The sequence below is a fragment of the Grampus griseus genome (genome assembly GCF_964374135.1).
Source record: "Grampus griseus genome assembly, chromosome: 10".
In the NCBI taxonomy this organism is placed as follows: domain Eukaryota; kingdom Metazoa; phylum Chordata; class Mammalia; order Artiodactyla; family Delphinidae; genus Grampus; species Grampus griseus.
The window spans coordinates 25,361,885-25,380,213 of NC_139004.1; the positions used below are offsets into that span (position 1 = coordinate 25,361,885).

The window sequence follows — 18,329 nt, forward strand, 5'->3', positions numbered from 1 at the left end:
CTTCCATCTCCCCAGGTGATTTTAGCATCTGGAATGTATTCTGTTTCCCCTCCGTTGCCCACCATCATCCTAAGTTGTGACAACTTCCGTTTACTTCTTTCCTATTCCGCTACGTCCACGTGTCCTCGGATGGGACTTATAAGTCTAAGCCCAGCTTCCCCACTTTTTAACTGTGTAATTTCTGACAGGTTTTTTAACCTCTCTCTGTCTCCGTTTCCTTGTGAGAGCCTCAACAATATCCTTCACAGGGTTGTGATAATTAAATGAAATCACATATGCAAAAACACCTGGCTTGTCTCGGCAGCATGACGACAAGGATTTCCCCTCCATTGTGAGTATCTGCATTCATCCAGGTTGAAAATGCCTTTTGTTACAGTTTAGAGCAGCTTGAAGCAGCTTTAAAAAGGGAAATCAGAGAAGAACTGCATGATCCCATGAGCCTTCTCTTAGCGGTGGCTCCTCTCATTTAGGGGCAAAGCCCAAGCTGGTGAGAGCACCTCACCTTTCTTCGAGCGCTAGATTTGAGCATAAAATGAGGAGTCCGGACTTTAAGGCTTTCCTTTTACCAGCTTTCACACATTTGAGAAGCACTGCGTTTTCATGTTAAAATAGTATCCGTTTCCTTCTCTTAGGTCACTCTTGCCTTCTTTCTGCTCCGTCCCTATTCTCCATCTTTCCCTTCCCCCACATCACAAAAAAGAATACAAACTTTGGTCCTTTCAGATACCAAAAGATCACGACAGGCTGACTAATTTTGCACAGACTTTCTGTGAAAGCTCCACATGTGCTGCCGTTTTGGGTTGCATAATTGATTTAATCTCTGATTTTAGAGGAACACTGAACTCTTTTCGTGGGACTCTGCGTACATTTCTCTAGGGCAAAAACTGTCCTACTTTTTTTCTCTCTGGTATCTGTTTAGTGCTAGACCATTTTCCCCCAAGAATCTAAACTACCCTCCGTGAAATAAATGAAATCACAGTTGGAAAACGGCTTACTGGCCAGATAAGAGCTATACCACGCACATTTTCTTCACATTCTCCTCCTTCCCCCATCCCTTCTTTCTGCTCTCGCACATCTTTGTTTTGGCTAAGAGGATGTGTTAGTCACTCAGCTGAGGATTGACGTTCCCTACGTGGAGCCTCTGTGTACCTTAGCGTTTTATTGGGAAAGCACACGCTGTGGGGTCCAATCCTTGCATGCCCGTTGGCCTACTGTGTGACTCCAGGGAAATTTACTTACCCCTCTGAGTCTTACTTTCAACAGTCCCTGTAGACCAATGGTTGTGCAGGCTGAACTCTAGAGCTAGGTATGTAGCAAGCTGCAAACTCACACCGAGCCTTTGGCTAACCAGGTATATATATGGGGTGCCAACTGGGGAAAATGATTTTATGCCCCTGAAAGACCACTTAGCCAAAAGCACAACCAGGCAATTTTAAGTTTCCATTTACTTCATTTTACCATATTTGGCAACCTCATTTTACCGTATTTGGCAACCTCATTTTACCATATTTGGCAACCTCATTTTGGGTTATGTTTTCAGGAATTTCTAAGTGGAAAGGCATGTTTGATAGCAGAGTGTTTTTCAACTTCTCCAATCCAGTATATAGTTTGGAAACAATCTTCTCACTAGTTGCTTCTTAAAAAATCTAATGCTTTGTAATATTTTATGTACTCTAAGATATATTTTCTGAAGAAAATAATCTTTGCCAGGTCCGTACTCAGAAACACAATTTTAGTAATTTCCCCAAATTATTCTCATACTGTGAAAGTGACCAAAGTCTGCTGTTTACATCAGCAGATTAAGGTCAAAAGTAATTCCCAACTGCTATTTGAGTATCACAGCTTGAAGATTGTGTCCTTTTACTGCTAAAAGAATTTAGGCTTAGATAATAACCTATTACTTGTTTAATAGAACACAGCATAAACAGACCATTGTTCAAATTCAGACTGATACTTACTAGTTGGATAAATTTGGACGAGTCCCTTAACCCCTTAGCCTCATTCTATATGAATATTTAACACTGAGATAAGAATCATATTTACTTCTCAAGTGTGTTGTGAAGATTTTTTTTTTTTAAATGCCAGGGGAATGGGTGCAGTAGATTTATGGTAATCAGTATTTTTTTTTTTTTTTTTTGGTATGCGGGCCTCTCACTGTTGTGGCCTCTCCTGTTGTGGAGCACAGGCTCGGGACACGCAGGCTCAGCGGCCATGGCTCACGGGCCCAGCCGCTCCGTGGCATGTGGGATCCTCCCGGACCGGGGCACGAACCCGTGTCCCCTGCATTGGCAGGCGGACTCTCAACCACTGCGCCACCAGGGAAGCCCCAGTATTTTTTTTTTAATTTATTTATGGCTGTGTTGGGTCTTCATTTCTGTGCGAGGGCTTTCTGTAGTTGTGGCAAGCGGGGGCCACTCTTCATTGCGGTGCACGGGCCTCTCACTATCGCAGCCTCTTTTGTTGCGGAGCACAGGCTCCAGATGCACAGGCTCAGTAATTGTGGCTCACGGGCCCCGTTGCTCCGCGGCATGTGGGATCTTCCCAGACCAGGGCTCGAACCTGTGTCCCCTGCATTGGCAGGCAGACGCTCAACCACTGCGCCACCCGGGAAGCCCCTGTTGTGAAGATTTAATGCTAAAATACATGTAGAGCAATGTGGGGATCCAGCGGTAGACAGTGTATCAATCAGGTTTTGCTGTAATAATGTTGTGTAACAAAGAATCACCAAGTCTCAGTGGCTCACAACAACAAATATTGGTGCCAGACTTGATTTGACTTGGTTCCAGCTCAGGGGTTCTATTCAGGTCTGCTGTGTATGTCTCTTCATCCAGGCCCTAGAGGTTATTTAAGAAATTCTCCTTTCATGGCAGGGAACATTATTGCAAGTGATCTGGTGAAACTTGCCAAGCATTTTAAAGCATCAACTCAGAATTGGCATTACTGTCACTTCTACCTGAATTTCATTGGGCAAAACAAGTCATGTGTCCAGGCTCAGTATTAATAGGTCAGGAAAGTATACTCTGCCCTAAGAAGAGTGAATATTTGCTGAACAATAATCCAGTCTCCCTCAGAGAAGTTTACTGCATCTCATTTTTCCACCTTTTCTTTTTTCATGTATGAACACTGGCTTTTCTCCATCTAGTCTACTTTATATTATCTACTTTGCAGTCTCAAAATTACATCACAATTTCCCTCTCCCTCCTTAAATTTCAGATTAATTTACATGATATACTTTTCTTGTAAACAGGTACTTTAGAAAATCCCTTAGAAAAAGAAAAAAAGCTCCTGATTCTCCTTAGAGCTTCAGAGGGAGTCTTTTGTGACCGTTTCATCGGAATCCGTATTGATCCAGGAACAATTGGTAAGAGTAAAGTGCAGCTTTATTAAAAATGAAATGTGTGTGTATTTCTGATAGGGAAGTACCATTCATAGAACACCTACTAAATTCCAGGCACTCTTCTAGAGAATTTATTATTTCACTTACCAGCTCTCCTGTAAAGAGTATACATTTTACAGATGTCAAAACTAAGCCTCAGAGATGGTGAACAATATGCAGAAAGCCACACAGTTTTATACTGTCAGAACTTAGATTCATATCCAGATTGGTCACACACCAAAGGCTGGATGAAGAGTCTGTGTTATCAACTTTAAATACTATGTGGTTATTGATATATTTTTTAAACTGATAGCTCTATAGATTACTAAGAAACATTTACTGTTGGCAGTTTCTTCCTTTGATACTGCCACAATACCAAATCCTGTTTTATTTTATTATTTTTTTAATGTTTATTTATTTATTCATTTATTTATTTATTTATTATTAGTCATCCATTTTATACACATCAGTGTATACAGGTTAATCCCAATCTCCCAATTCAAATCCTGTTTTAAAGCACAGAAGAGCACAGAAACTAGGACTGGACTTGTATAACTATGATGTAAGGGCCACTCAATAACTTACTTTTAAGGGAAAGGTATAAGAGGCTTTTTATAGATTTCTAGCATTTTAAAATTCTCTTTGTATGGTAATCCTAGTTTTATAAGATTTCAGTGACTCAGTAAAAACAATCATGTTAGGATAGTTTGAAGTTTGGTAACCTGGTTTCATAAAGTATAGCCATTGCCGTATAATACTTTGATAGTGCTTTATTGTTTTCAAATGATTTTTCATATATGCTATTTATTTTATCTTTTTAAGAATATGAGGTTAAGGAATATTTTACTTTTTTCAAATTGACAAGCTAGATGGATCACAACAGGAGCATGGACTCTTTTTGCCTGTGGTGTCCACTCTGTTCCAGGGAGTGCCACGTTGAACTGGACTTTGTGTTAGGAGCATATGAGGGTACCTGTCTTGATCCCCATGCCAGCTGTATTGCCAAACAAGTGTTTCTAAAAATTTCTCTGATACTAAATTGAAAAAGGAATGAAATGTTTGTCACTGCATGCTTAAAATTTGGTGATATCATAAGTAAATAACATATTTTAATCTCTTCAAGTATTATAATCTCCTTGAAACAACTAGGAAATGGTGTCATTTTACAGTTAACCTTTGGTGATTGGGAATGATCAGGAAATCTACTTTCTGGTAAATGGAAGGAAATAAACTGGTTTTTGTTAAAATCTTTGTAGGTGGAAATTTCTCTAAATTATTCCATGTTACTTTCCTGTCTAGCTTACTTAGCTAATAGTGATTAATTTTTTGATGATGATGATGATATTATTATTATGAAAGATTGATTCCAGGTCCTGTCCTAAAAGTGGGAGTATTTTTTCCATTTCCACTAATCCTTATTTTAGTTTTATTATCTTCTGAATTTTTGCTGTATTAGAGTATGGTAAAATCATGGATGTTGACTTAAACACTTGGTTAGGTTCTAATTAACTGAGCTTTTTTAGTTCACATTGGATGAAAACCCAAGGCATATTATTTGTACCTTACTGGTTTTTACTTCCCTTACACATTTTCTGCTAAAATTTGTGAAATCTTTAGATTTCAAGATTAGTGATTTGCAATAAAATGGGGGTGCACTAATCCAGGAGTATGAAGACAATCAATCCATTTGGGTGCAGGAAGAAAATATTAGAACTTTTATTCAAACATGTATGAATATATTCATTTGTATGTATGGTTATTTATCTACAAACAAATAGACATGTGTTAGGTGTGCATGATCATAATTTTGTTACTGCTTGGGTTCATGCTCAAAACATGTTTAGACCACTAGAATATGAGGAATTTTGCTTCATGTGATTTTAAATGGCAATAAAATGTGTAAGAGGAAATACCTGAAGGAATAAAACTGGACTGCATCAAGCATGTCCCTGGTAAGACTTTAATTTATGAGTCTGAAATAAATTATATTTTGAACAAATGAGCTAGAGATTTATCCTTTGATATCTGTAATACAAAAATATCTGAGATCCAGCTATGGAAAACAAAGCTAATAGCAGCAAATCTCTTTCCTCAGGAAACAAAATTACCTTGCCTTTGGAAAGTCTACTGTATAACACAAAATATCAAAACCAGTTAACTTCCAACAGAATTGCAAATGGTTTGGAGTGACTTAGTGGTAGAAATCTAACTAGTTAGCTGGGAATAGACCATTAGAGTGGTCTGTTTCCCAGCTCTTGGATTACTAGATGTGGTGTAGCATTCATTTCTCTATAGCTTTTGAGAGAATAAAAATGTTTCATAGCCAAGTGAGATGTTAAGTGTTGTTTTTCTGATAAGGTGGACATCTTCATATATAGTTTCTATATCATGTATCTTGCACAATAAACTCTCTAATGAGTTTTGCTTATGTGGCCTTAATTTCTTGGAAGGATTTTCCTATCCAACTGTTGCTCCTTTTATTTTCAGGGGTGTTTGGGAAACTTCAGCTTCATAGTGCTTATCCTAAGAAATCCTGGACACATCTTGGGGCTGACATTGCCTCAGGCAATGAGAGGTAAGGAATGAGAGTAACTTACAGATGTAGTTTTTGGTTTGGTTTGCTTCTGCTGGAGGTTTTGTTACAATATGAAATTAAATTTTAGATTAAGGATCATAATTTAAGGATGAATAAATAGAAAAATAAAAGGCTAGAAGGAATTTAAAATATTCTCTGTAACATAATGGAGGAAGAACAAAACAAGCTAAAGGCAGGGGGGATATAATTTATTTAAGGAGTAAATTTTAGATCATACATGTTTTCTGCTGCCAATAAATCTTAAAAAATATGAATTCTATGAGCTAATAGATGAAATATAAGGAGGGACCGCAATGTCTGAATTGAAATGATAGGTGGTGAAGAGATAGATAGAAATGAAATAAGAGTGAGATGAAGCACATAAAGAATCTTACGGAATTTAAATTGCAGTAATAGAATTTAATAATGCATTGGAGGCAGTAAAGAATGAAATCACTACTGTGTCAAAGCGAGCAGGCAACATGAAGAAATTGATGGAGTCTACATGAATGAAGAAGACAAAATCAAGAGATAAAAATAATAAAAGAGAAGGTATTAGAAATAGAGAACAGAAAATAAAAGCGCATTTTGATAACTGCTCTTTTTAATGAGTCCAGAATAATGACAACACAAAGAATAACTAAAACTTAACTAAAATACACATAACAGACCTGGGATTATTTCTATTTAATTTGAATAACATCGAGAATAATGATAGATACATATCCTCACAGTACAAGGAAAAAAAGTGAAAAAGTAAAAGAAAAACAAAAAGGGACATAAAGCTTGATAACATTAGAATTTTCTGCAATATCAAATGTAGGAAGATAGTGGTGCAAAATCTAGAAATGTTCAGGGGAAAAAAGATTATAAGCAAAGGCCTGGCTTGTAAACATAGACCCTGCTAAAATGCTGTTCACATGTGAATGTAAACAAAAGATTTCTTTTGCTTTGCAAGAACTGAAAAAAATTCAAAAATGTGTTATAATAAAGAGATTAAACTGAGTCTAAAATTTAAGAATACAAATAGAATTCAGGAATTGTATAAAGGTAGATAAAGTATAGATATCAAAGGCAAGCATTGGAATAAGTTAAATATAATACTGTAACTATGGTTATTAAAATAAGACAAATTCTAATTGCTCTTATAAAAGAAACTATATAAAATCTGAAAGTTAATGTATTAGTCAGGGTTCTGTTTCTATAAAATATATATAATAGTAGATTATATGTGTATGTATGTGTATGTGTATATATATATTATATACAGTATATGTTATATATAAAGAGATATGTTTCAAGGAATTAGCTCATATGCTTAGGAGAGCTATAAGTTCAAAATTTTGTAGGGCAGGCTGGCAGGGTGCAAAGACTTGAGCAGGATCTGATACTGTAATCTTGAAGTAGAATTTCTTCTTTTTCAGGGAAACTTCAATTTTGCTTTAAGGTCTTCCAACTGATTGATGAGGCCCACCCACATTATTGAGGGCCATTTCCTTCACTTAAAGTCACCTGACTGTAGATGTTAACCACATTTGCAAAATACCTTCACAACAACAGTAAGCTTCCTGTTTGATCGAATACCTGGCTACTATAGCCTAGCCAAGGTGACACATAAACTAACCATCACAGGTTATAATTCTCAAATAAAAATCTAGGTTTGAAATTGGGGACTATAGCCGCAGGAAACTGGAGATGGAACATAAGAGAGCCATAGGAAGTAAATATGAGTTAATTCTAACAGAATTAAAAATAGGACTTATAGGTCTTCCCTGGTGGCGCAGTGGTTGGGAGTCTGCCTGCCAATGCAGGGGACACGGGTTCGTGCCCCGGTCCAGGAGGATCCCACATGCCGTGGAGTGGCTGGGCCCGTGAGCCATGGCCACTGAGCCTGTGTGTCCGGGGCCTGTGCTCCGCGACGGGAGAGGCCACAGCAGTGAGAAGCCCACGTACCGCAAAATAAATAAATAAATAAAATAAGACATATACCTTCCAAATCACCAGAGAGAAAAAAGAATGAAAGAAACTATAAAATAAAGGGTGAAATACAGAGAAGACCATGAAATAGTGATAACTAAAATGACAAAAAAGGTACAAAATGACAATAAAAGTAAGAAAGTAAGAATAAATCTGCCAATTATAAAAAGAAAATATGCTTGTTAAAAATGACCCTATATAGAAAAAAAAATTAGTAATGAATAAAAATGTAATCATAACTTTTTTTATCAGAGGAAAACAAGTTCAGAAAAATGTTTAGTTAAATATTGGACAAAATGAATCCTTAAAATAAAAATAAAATGGAAGCAAGGACTTCAAAATTATTCACAAGAAAAGTAAAAAATCAAAATAAATACATTTTATATTAATAAAGACTTCAATCTTCAGTGAGACCCCAGTAGTAAGGAAAGTTTTATACCAGATAACATAATATAGAAATACATAAAGTAAATCGGTAAAAAATATGAGAAGAAATTAACAGAAACAAAAGTAATGAAAGTAATAAAATTTACTTACCTCTTTCAGTTTTTAACCTTTAGATTAAAATTATAAAGAAAATATTAAGAAATATAACCAATATAATAAAGGCAATTTAATTTGTATATATGTATAATATGTCTTTACTCCAATATATATAATTAAAAACCTTAATGAATTTTAATAAACAGAAATTATATATTGATACAATATAATCACAATAAAATAAACATGGAGATTAAAATAAACATGGAGATTAAAATAAAAGTTTAGCCAACAACCTTAATCTCTTGCAAGATGGAAGAAAAAAAAGATAAACGCTCTCCTACATAACTTTTGTATCTAAGAGGAGATCAAACCTTTATCAATAGACTACTTGGAAAATAACAGTAATGAGAGTATTACATGAGAGATGGCCATACGTGTCATCACATTAAATGCTTTCATTGTTGAATAAGAAAGTACAAAATAAACTAAGTTGTCAATGTAAGAAATCAGAAAGAAAATAACCAACAAATCTAATGAAATCAATCCGTACCTGATAAAGGCAAAAACTGATGAATTACAAAGTAGGAAATTAATAGACTTGATTTTTTTTTAGAGGTACTGGTTTAATCTCTAATAACTAACCATACAAAGAGAACAAAATGTAATTCAGAAACGGGGATTCAACTATAATAGATATCAAAGAGATTAAAATTGTAATCTAAAAATGTATATATCTATATAGTGTCATTCTGAAATTAAAAAATTATATATAGAAATATAAATGATTGGGACTTCCCTGGTGGTGCAGTGGTTAAGAATCCACCTGCTAATGCAGGGGACACAGGTTCAAGCCCTGGTCTGGAAAGATCCCACATGCCACGGAGCAACTAAGCCCATGCACCACAACTACTGAGCCTGTGCTCTAGAGCCTGTGAGCCACAGCTACTGAGCCCACGTACCACAACTAGTGAATCCAGCATGCCTAGAACCCATGCTTCACAACAAGAGAAGCCACCACAGTGAGAAGCCCGTGCACCACAACGAAGAGGAGCCCCCGTTCGCCGCAACTAGAGAAAGCCCACGCACAACAACAAAGACCCAACACAGCCAAAAATAAATAAATAAATGAATAAATTTTAAAAAAAGAAATATAAATGATCATAATCAGCTAAAGAAGAATAAAACTGAAAGAACCAGTAGCAGCAAGACATAAAGTTATCACAGATTTATTCCCAAGAATACATTTGGCTCAAGTAAACTTATGTCATGTTTTTCTAGCCATTCACTTAGTCATCAGACACTTACTGTGTTGTACAATCTATTCCATAGCATAGGAAGATATGTGAAGCTTTCCAATTTGTTTTAGCAAGCAAGCATAAAGTAATTTATAAAACAGCTGCTAAAGGTAACTCAAAAAAAGAAAACTAAGGCAACATCCAAGCCATATCCTAAATAAAACAGCAACAAATGAAATCCAGTAATTTATTTTTTAAAAAAAGAGTATGATTTATTCAAGTGAAGGATGGTTCAAAATGAAATAATTAATTAATATAATTTACCTAAACAAAAAATATAAAGACTAAGAATGTTCAGTTTGATACAAAACAGAAATGCATTTAGTAAAATTCAGCTTGCATTCTTGGAATAAACAGTAAATTAAGACTATAAGGATACTTTTTCTTCTAAAAATAGAGCTACATATGACCCAGCAATCCCACTACTAGGCATATACCCTGAGAAAACCATAATTCAAAAAGAGTCATGTACCAAAATGTTCACTGCAGCTCTATTTACAATAGCCAGGACATGGAAGCAGCCTAAGTGTCCATCAACAGATGAATGGATAAAGAAGATGTGGCACATATATACAATGGAATATTACTCAGACATTAAAAAAAAGAAATTGAGTTATTTGTAGTGAGGTGGATGGACCTAGAGTCTATCATACAGAGTGAAGTAAGTCAGAAAGAGAAAAACAAATACCGTCTGCTAACACATATATATGGAATCTAAAAAAAAAAAAAAAGGTCATGAAGAACCTAGGGGCAAAACGGGAATAAAGACACAGACCTACTAGAGAATGGACTTGAGGATACGGGGAGGGGGAAGGGTAAGCTGGGACAAAGTGAGAGAGTGACATGGACATATACACTATCAAACATAAAATAGATAGCTCGTGGGAAGCAGCCGCATAGCACAGGGAGATCAGCTCGGTGCTTTGTGACCACGTGGAGGGGTGGGATAGGGAGGGTGAGAGGGAGGGAGACACAAGAGGGAAGAGATATGGGGATATATGTATATGTATAACTGATTCACTTTGTTATAAAGCAGAAACTAACACACCATTGTAAAGCGATTATACTCCAGTAAAGATGTTAAAAAGAAAAGAAAAAGGAAATAAATAGGGTGATATGATCCAAGATAGCTGGGGGTGGGAGTATCAGGTGTACTCTTTTATATTGAATGGACAAGGAGGATCCTTCTGGAGAAGGGAAATTTAAGCTGAGATATGAATGGTAAGAGGGATCCTCCTGTTTGGTGAGAATGGACAAGAGTTCTCAGTGAAGGACGGACATCCAGCTGTGTCTCTGAGGTGGCCTTTGGGGCTCGGGGAACAGAAAGGTGGTCACTCTAGCTGGACCAGAGTGAGCAGTAGGTAGAGTTGCATGACACGACAGATGCCAAGTCACATGGTACCTTGTTTAGGTGTGAGAGGTCAAAGGGAAACTACTGAAAGGTTTTATGCAGGGGAATTGGTGGAGTCTGATTTAGGTTTTGAAAATCACTCTGGCTGCTATGTAGATGATGGATCATGGAGACAAGAGCAGAAGCTGGGGTATCAGGAGGTCAGTCGAGGTCAAAAATCATAATGGCTAGGACTAGAGGGAGTGGAGATAGAGAGAAGAAATGATGCTGTCTGGACTTGCTCATGAATTGAATGTTGAGGTGAGGGAAGTCCTTCAGGTTTTTGATTGACCAACCTGGTGGGTGGTGGAAGCATGCACTGAGATGGGGAGACTGGAAGAGGAGCAAGCTTGTCAGGGTGGACGATAGTAGGGATGTGCTGAGTTGGAGACACCAAGTAGAGATGTGAAGAAGGTAATTTAACACATAACTTAGGGCTCACGGAGACCGTGACAGGGAGTCATCCTGGAAGTGGATGATGTTATTGATAAGAAGACTATCAATGGGTAGAGGAGAAAACTGGAGCCTGGAAATGAGATTGGGGCCAGTCTTATTTTTTAGAAGTTGATAGAGGAGGACCCAGCACAGGTGATTGAGAAACAGAGACCCAAGAGGTGATTCTGTGCTGGGAGAAAGAATGGAGAACACGAGGGACTTGAAAGAATGCCAGGATGGCTGACAAAGAGAACAGCCCAAGCCATGATGATAGGATTCCAAGGGGTAGTTACGGGTCAGGGCCATATTCATTGGTGATGTCAAGAATTTTTGTGTTTGGCCTCCTGAACATTGTGCAGCTGTTTTAGGTTTCTAAGGGGATAGTATGGGTGGGAGGTAGCACCGATAATCACATTTTTATATCTTAAAAAAATATTTCTAGCTATAATGCAGACTATAAGAGGAGTCAAAAATGGATCTAGGGATATCACTTAGGAGGTGCAAGCAAGAGATAGTGTAACTTGTGGTTAGGAGCTGAAGTGGCAATGGAGAGAAGTGGGCAGATGTATAGACAGGAAAGAATCTCTTGGATGAATCGGGCGTGAGGTGCTTTCTTGGTTCTGGTTTATGTAGATGGATGGTGGCACCATTCACTAGAGGAGGACTAAACTTTTGGGGAAATGATTATGAGCTCAGATTTGGTCATGTTGAGTTTGAAGTGCTTTTCTGATCCCCTAAAGGATTTGTGAGGGAGGCATTTCCAACAGGGATCAATAAGAATCTTTCATCATTATCAGGTTAGCAAGTTGGAATTTGGCAGGAGCCATATGAATGGATTTTTCTTATAAGAATGTGTTAAAAACCTCATTCAGAATGTGAGCTACAGGCTATTTTGAAAGAAACTCAATTTTATTAATTAAAATTAGCGATAGTAATTAACTAGCTGCCACTTACTGAGTTCTTATCATGTGGGCTCACTCTGTGTCAGGCATCTACCAAGCATTTTATATACATGATCTCACTTAAATCTCTGAGTGCTATAAGTTAGGTATTATTATCTTCATTTTACAGATATAAAAACTGAGGCTGGAGAAGGTAAGTAAAATTTCCAAGGTCATAAAGCTAGAATTCCTGAGGCTGAATTTTTACCACAGTTGGTCTGATTCCATTGTTTGTGTTCTACATACTGCAAATATTAAAAACAAAATCATATTAAAAACAAAATTATTTAGTATCAGTCCTGATGAGGAGTACTTTAATGAGTTTATATGAATGATATGTAATTATCACAGTGTATTCATTTTATGGATGATTTCTTTTTTTAACCTTTTAAAAATTTGTAACATAATTTAAGACTCACAAGAAGTTGCAAAAATAGTACAGAGTTCCCATGTACCCTTGACTTGGCACTCCCTGGTGGTATCTTACATAACCATAGACTTTATCAAATCCAGCAAGTTGATATTAGTACAGTATTAACCGAACTACAGACCTTATTCAAACTGTTTCTTTAAACATTGATCTATAATCTTTCTTCCATCAAAAGCCAGTTTAGTAAGTCTTTCTAATATACTGTTATGGGGACAGATTTTACTTGGACCCCTTTATGAACTTTCACCAAGAATTCTTTCTACCAGAATTGTAGATCTGAATTTATTTGTATATAATGTATTTATTTTATGAAGGATGTTACAGTGAAATCCTCAGAGGAAAATTTTCATTCTATAAACTTAGACTTTATAAACTTAGGCTCATTTCTTACACTACCAACCAAAGTAAGCTTAGCCAGATATTTGAAAAAAAAACTAAGTTTCTTTTGTTACATATTATTATATCAATTTCTCTCTAAATTAAATTACTCCTTGCTGTTGCTTGCTTCAGTTGACTTTTGGGGAGACTGATGAATAAAAATGTTGGATTTTTGGATTACAGATAAGTCCAAGGAGGTTATACCTAGATTAAAAGAAATTCATTTTTTTATCCATTACAAGTATGTATGTATCCATTAAGTATATTTTACTGTGGGTCTCTTTGGGGAGACCATGTGCTCTTTGAAGTTAAGTGGTTACTTGATGAATCCTATGATAAAGTTTTCAGATTTTATCCTGGTCTGGGAAGATTTTAAACAAGACATGGTCCAATTTATGTTTGAATCTGATTTATGCTGTGTGGACAATTGACTGTTGGGAGGACAAAGGTGGAAGCAGAGAGATTAACTGTTAAAACATTGCAATATGTGTCTTTTTGAATTGTGGTTTTCTCTGGGTATATGCCCAGTAGTGGGATTGCTGGGTCATATGGTAGTTCTATTTTTAGTTTTTTAAGGAACCTCCATACTGTTCTCCATAGTGGCTGTATCAATTTACATTCCCACCAACAGTGCAAGAGGGTTCCCTTTACTCCACACCCTCTCCAGCAGTTGTTGTTTTTAGATTTTCTGATCATGCCCATTCTAACCCGTGTGAGCTGATACCTCATTGTAGTTTTGATTTGGATTTCTCTAATAATTAGTGATATTGAGCAGCTTTTCATGTGCTTCTTGGCCATCTGTATGTCTTCTTTGGAGAAATGTCTATTTAGGTCTTCTGCCCATTTTTGGATTGGATTGTTTGTTTTTTTAATATTGAGCTGCATGAGCTGTTTATATATTTCGGAGATTAATCCTTTGTCCATTGATTCATTTGCAAATATTTTCTCCCAATCTGAGGGTTGTCTTTTCATCTTGTTTATAGTTTCCTTTGCTGTGCAAAAGCTTTGAAGTTTCATTAGGTCCCATTTGTTTATTTTTGTTTTTATTTCCATTGCTCTAGGAGGTGGGTCAAAAAAGATCTTGCTGTGATTTATGTCAGAGTGCTCTTCCTATGTTTTCCTTTAAGAGTTTTATAGTGTCTGGTCTTACATTTAGGTCTTTGATCCATTTTGAGTTTATTTTTGTGTATGGTGTTAGGGAGTGCTCTAATTTCATTCTTCTACATGTAGCTGTCAGTTTCCCCAGTACCACTTATTGAAGAGACTGTCTTTTCTCCATTGTATATCCTTGCCTCCTTTGTCATAGATTAGTTGACCATAGGTGCATGGGTTTAGCTCTGGGCTTTCTGTCCTGTTCCATTGATCTATATTTCTGTTTTTGTGCCAGTACCATATCGTCTTGATCACTGAAGCTTTGCCAATGTTCATTGCAGCACTATTTACAATAGCCAGGTCATGGAAGCAACCTAAATGCCTATCAACAGACAAATGGATAAAGAAGATGTAGTACATATATACAGTGGAATATTACTCAGCCATTAAAAGGAACAAAATTGGGTCATTTGTAGAGATATGGATGGACTTAGAGACTGTCATACAGAGCGAAGTAAGTCAGAAGGAGAAAAACAAATATAGTAGATTAACGCATATATGTGGAATCTAGAAAAATGGTACAGATGGAATCAGTTTGCAAGGCTGAAACAGAGACACAGATGGAGAGAACAAGTGTATGGACACCAAGGGTGGAAAGCAAGAGGGGATGAATTGGGAGATTGGGATCGACATATATACACTAATATCTATAAAACAGATAACTAATAAGAACCTGCTATATAAAAAATAAATTAAATTTAAAAAAAACATTGCAATAACATTGCAGTATTTCAGGTAGACACATGCTGATGGCTTAGATTGGGGTAGGATGATGGAAGAGGAAAGAAGTGGTTAAATAGATGTTGAAGAAGAGCCAACATGATTTGCTGGTGGGCTGGGCAAAAGGGAAGAGTTCAAAGGTCACTGACTTGAACAACTGGGTGAAGAGTGATATAATTTAGTGAGATATAATTTAGTGAGAAGAGGACAACAGGGAAAAGAGTAGGCTTATAGGGAACCTTTCTCAAAGGCTCTCACTTTTTTCTTATCTCTTTTACTTTTTTTTTTTGCGGTATGCGGGCCTCTCACTGTTGTGACCTCTCCCGTTGCGGAGCACAGGCTCCGGACGCGCAGGCTCAGCGGCCATGGCTCACGGGCCCAGCCGCTCCACGGCATGTGGGATCTTCCTGGACTGGGGCACGAACCCGTGTCCCCTGCATCGGCTGGTGGACTCTCAACCACTGCGCCACCAGGGAAGCCCTCTCATTTACTTTTTAAAGAAAGTGCGTAAAGCCTTGGCCGGCCTCTTTGTCCTGGTATTTTTCTGTTTCTTAAGTGGTTTATTAACTTATTCTGTTATTTATAAGAAAATAACTCTGACCTGAAGAACAAATCATTTCTTGTCTCAACTTTTTCCAGGTCCTAGGCTTTTAATTCTAAGGTTATCATTGATGATATCTATTTTATTATCTACCATATCCAATCAATGGTGGTATTCTACAGATATACTTTGGGTTTTTTTCCTGTTCTTTTTCATTATAGTTTATTACAAGATATTGAATGTAGTTCCCTGTGCTATACAGTAAATCCTTGTTGTTTATTTTATATATGGTAGTATGCATCTGTTAATCCCATGTTGCCAATTTATCCCACCCCCCTTCCCCTTTGGTAACCATAAGTTTGTTTTATATGTCTGTTTCTCTTTTGTAAATAAGTTCATTTGTATTATCTTTTAGATTTCACATATAAGTGATATCATATAATATTTGTCTTTCTCTAACTTCACTTAGTATGATAATCTCTAGGCCCATCCATGTTGCTGCAAATGGCATTATTTCATTATTTTTTTATGGCTGAGTAATAGTCCATTGTGTATACATACCACACCTTCTTTATCCATTCATCTGTCAGTGAACACTTGGGTTGTTTCCGTGTCTTGGCTATTGTGAACAGTGCTGCTATGAACATTGGGGTGCATGTATCTTTTCAAATTAGAACTTTGGTCTTTTCTGGATATATGCCTGGGAGTGGGATTGCTGGATCATATGGTAACTCTATTTTTAGTTTTTAAGAAACCTCCGTACTATTTTCCACAGTGGCTGCTCTATGGATACATTTGTTTGGAATATTTCTTGTTTGTCTGCTTTCTGCTACATTCTCACTTTGGCGCTTCCACGTGGTTTTCTGTAACAGCTTCTGTACTGGCTTACTAAATATTTGATGTATGCAATTAGAGGGTCAAAAGTACCCTTGCATCTCCTCTTTACCTTTATACTTCCTACTGATCCTTAAAGATTCCATCACATCTCGTACAAGGCATTCAATCTCCCCTCCAGCACACAATGATTTTCCCACTGTCTGAATCACTATTCCATGTGATTTTCTGATTTATAATTTTAATTTAAATACGCTTCTTAGTGATTGATACTGAACTGCTTCAGGTATGTATTTCCTGTTCTTCCAAGCAGCTTCTATAGGAGAGGAAAATATTGGTGTTTTTTATTGATTTGGTGTGTTACTTAGCATCTAGTACACAACAGAACATAAGGAAGAGTTCCAATAAATGCCTGCTACGCTGGATTGATGTATCTTTTCTGGAAATCAGAGCTTGTTGAGCCTGTTGACTCAATGGCATCTTGTCTAATAAATTAGAACCTTGCATTTAATTTCAAAAACTACTCTCATTTTTTGGCTCATTATTCAAACCTCATTATTATACTATAAAAATTTAGTTCAAATGTTAGAACGTAGAGCTGGTGGCCTTATTCATTTATTAGCAGGAATTTAGGATCACTTTTGTAGTCTCCAAAAGAAGATGATTCCTTCTGGTCCAAGGAACTAGTGGGTGCTAATCTCAGATTGCCCATTGTCTCCATGCTAGGAAAAGACATGTGAGTTAGGAAGGGAGGAGAGCAATAGATTTCTACAATGAAAATGAGCTTGGACTTTTAGGGCAGGCAGGTTAAAATACTTCTAATTATGCAATTAACTAAATGTGTAATTTTGGGTAAAGTATTCTCTCTGAGTCTCAGTTTCTTTTTCTATAATATGAGAATAATAATGCCTGGTTAATAGAGTAGTTATAAGAATTAAGTAAATTAATGTGGATAAAGAACTTAGCCTGGTTTCTGGCTCCAAGTCAGCCTCACGACGTGGTAGTTATCATAGTTATTGTATTGTATTGTAAGAATCCTGATTCTTTCAGTCAAAAGTAAAAGTAAAAGCCACCCTTCTTCATCACTTGGGAGATTGCATCAGGCCCTCCCTCCACCTCTCCTGCTTCTATATTTCAACCTCATTTAGTTCTGCTGAAGAGGTTTCCACGTTCTATAGGGTGCACGTGAACCCAGAGCTGTCGGCTCTTCCCAGCTTTACCACCAGGGAGGACATTTCTCTTTCCCCTTAGTTTCTATTCAAAAGTCCAGGTGACTGCAGTTGATAACACTGTACTGTGTAATTTGCTAAGAGAGTAGAACTTAAGTGTTCTCACCCAACAAAAGAAAGGGGTGAATATGTGAGGTGACAGATGTATTAATTCGTTCAATGGGGGAAATCCTTTCACAATGGGTACGTATATCAAATCATCATATTCTACACTTTAAATATCTTACAATTTTAGTTTTCGATTATACCTCATAAAGCTGGAAAAGGGGAAGGATTTTGATCAACAAAGACAGGTTGGATCCCTTGCTCACCCTTTGGTAAAAGGCTTGTGAGACTGCAATTCTCAGATCTCACTAGGACCACTTAGTGTGGTGGGTGAGGAGAGCGGTTCTCAGAAGAGATGTGGTGGATTTCCTGGAACAAAGGAGAAAGGAGGTCAGGTAGACAAACAGTTGACACCTACGACAGCTATTCTTGTTGTCACCGTCAGCATCATTACAGGATTCGATTTCTTAAACACCTCACATAGTCCAGTGTGGTCTGAGAGTGTCAGGAGATTTCAACGGCAGT

The 18,329-nt window shown here is 37.0% G+C and overlaps 1 protein-coding gene across 2 annotated transcripts in view; it reads left to right on the forward strand.

Annotated features, from left to right (window-relative positions):
* The window catches only part of PKHD1 (PKHD1 ciliary IPT domain containing fibrocystin/polyductin), a gene marked incomplete at both ends in the record, with an annotated part of 425,783 nt that overhangs the window by 295,517 nt on the left and 111,937 nt on the right, over positions 1 to 18,329 (forward strand). For both annotated transcript variants that reach the window (XM_082663569.1, XM_082663570.1), the window contains 2 exons: positions 3,248 to 3,361; positions 5,864 to 5,951. In XM_082663569.1, the coding sequence (XP_082519695.1) occupies positions 3,248 to 3,361; positions 5,864 to 5,951 (202 nt within the window). The remainder of the gene's footprint in view (positions 1 to 3,247; positions 3,362 to 5,863; positions 5,952 to 18,329) is intronic.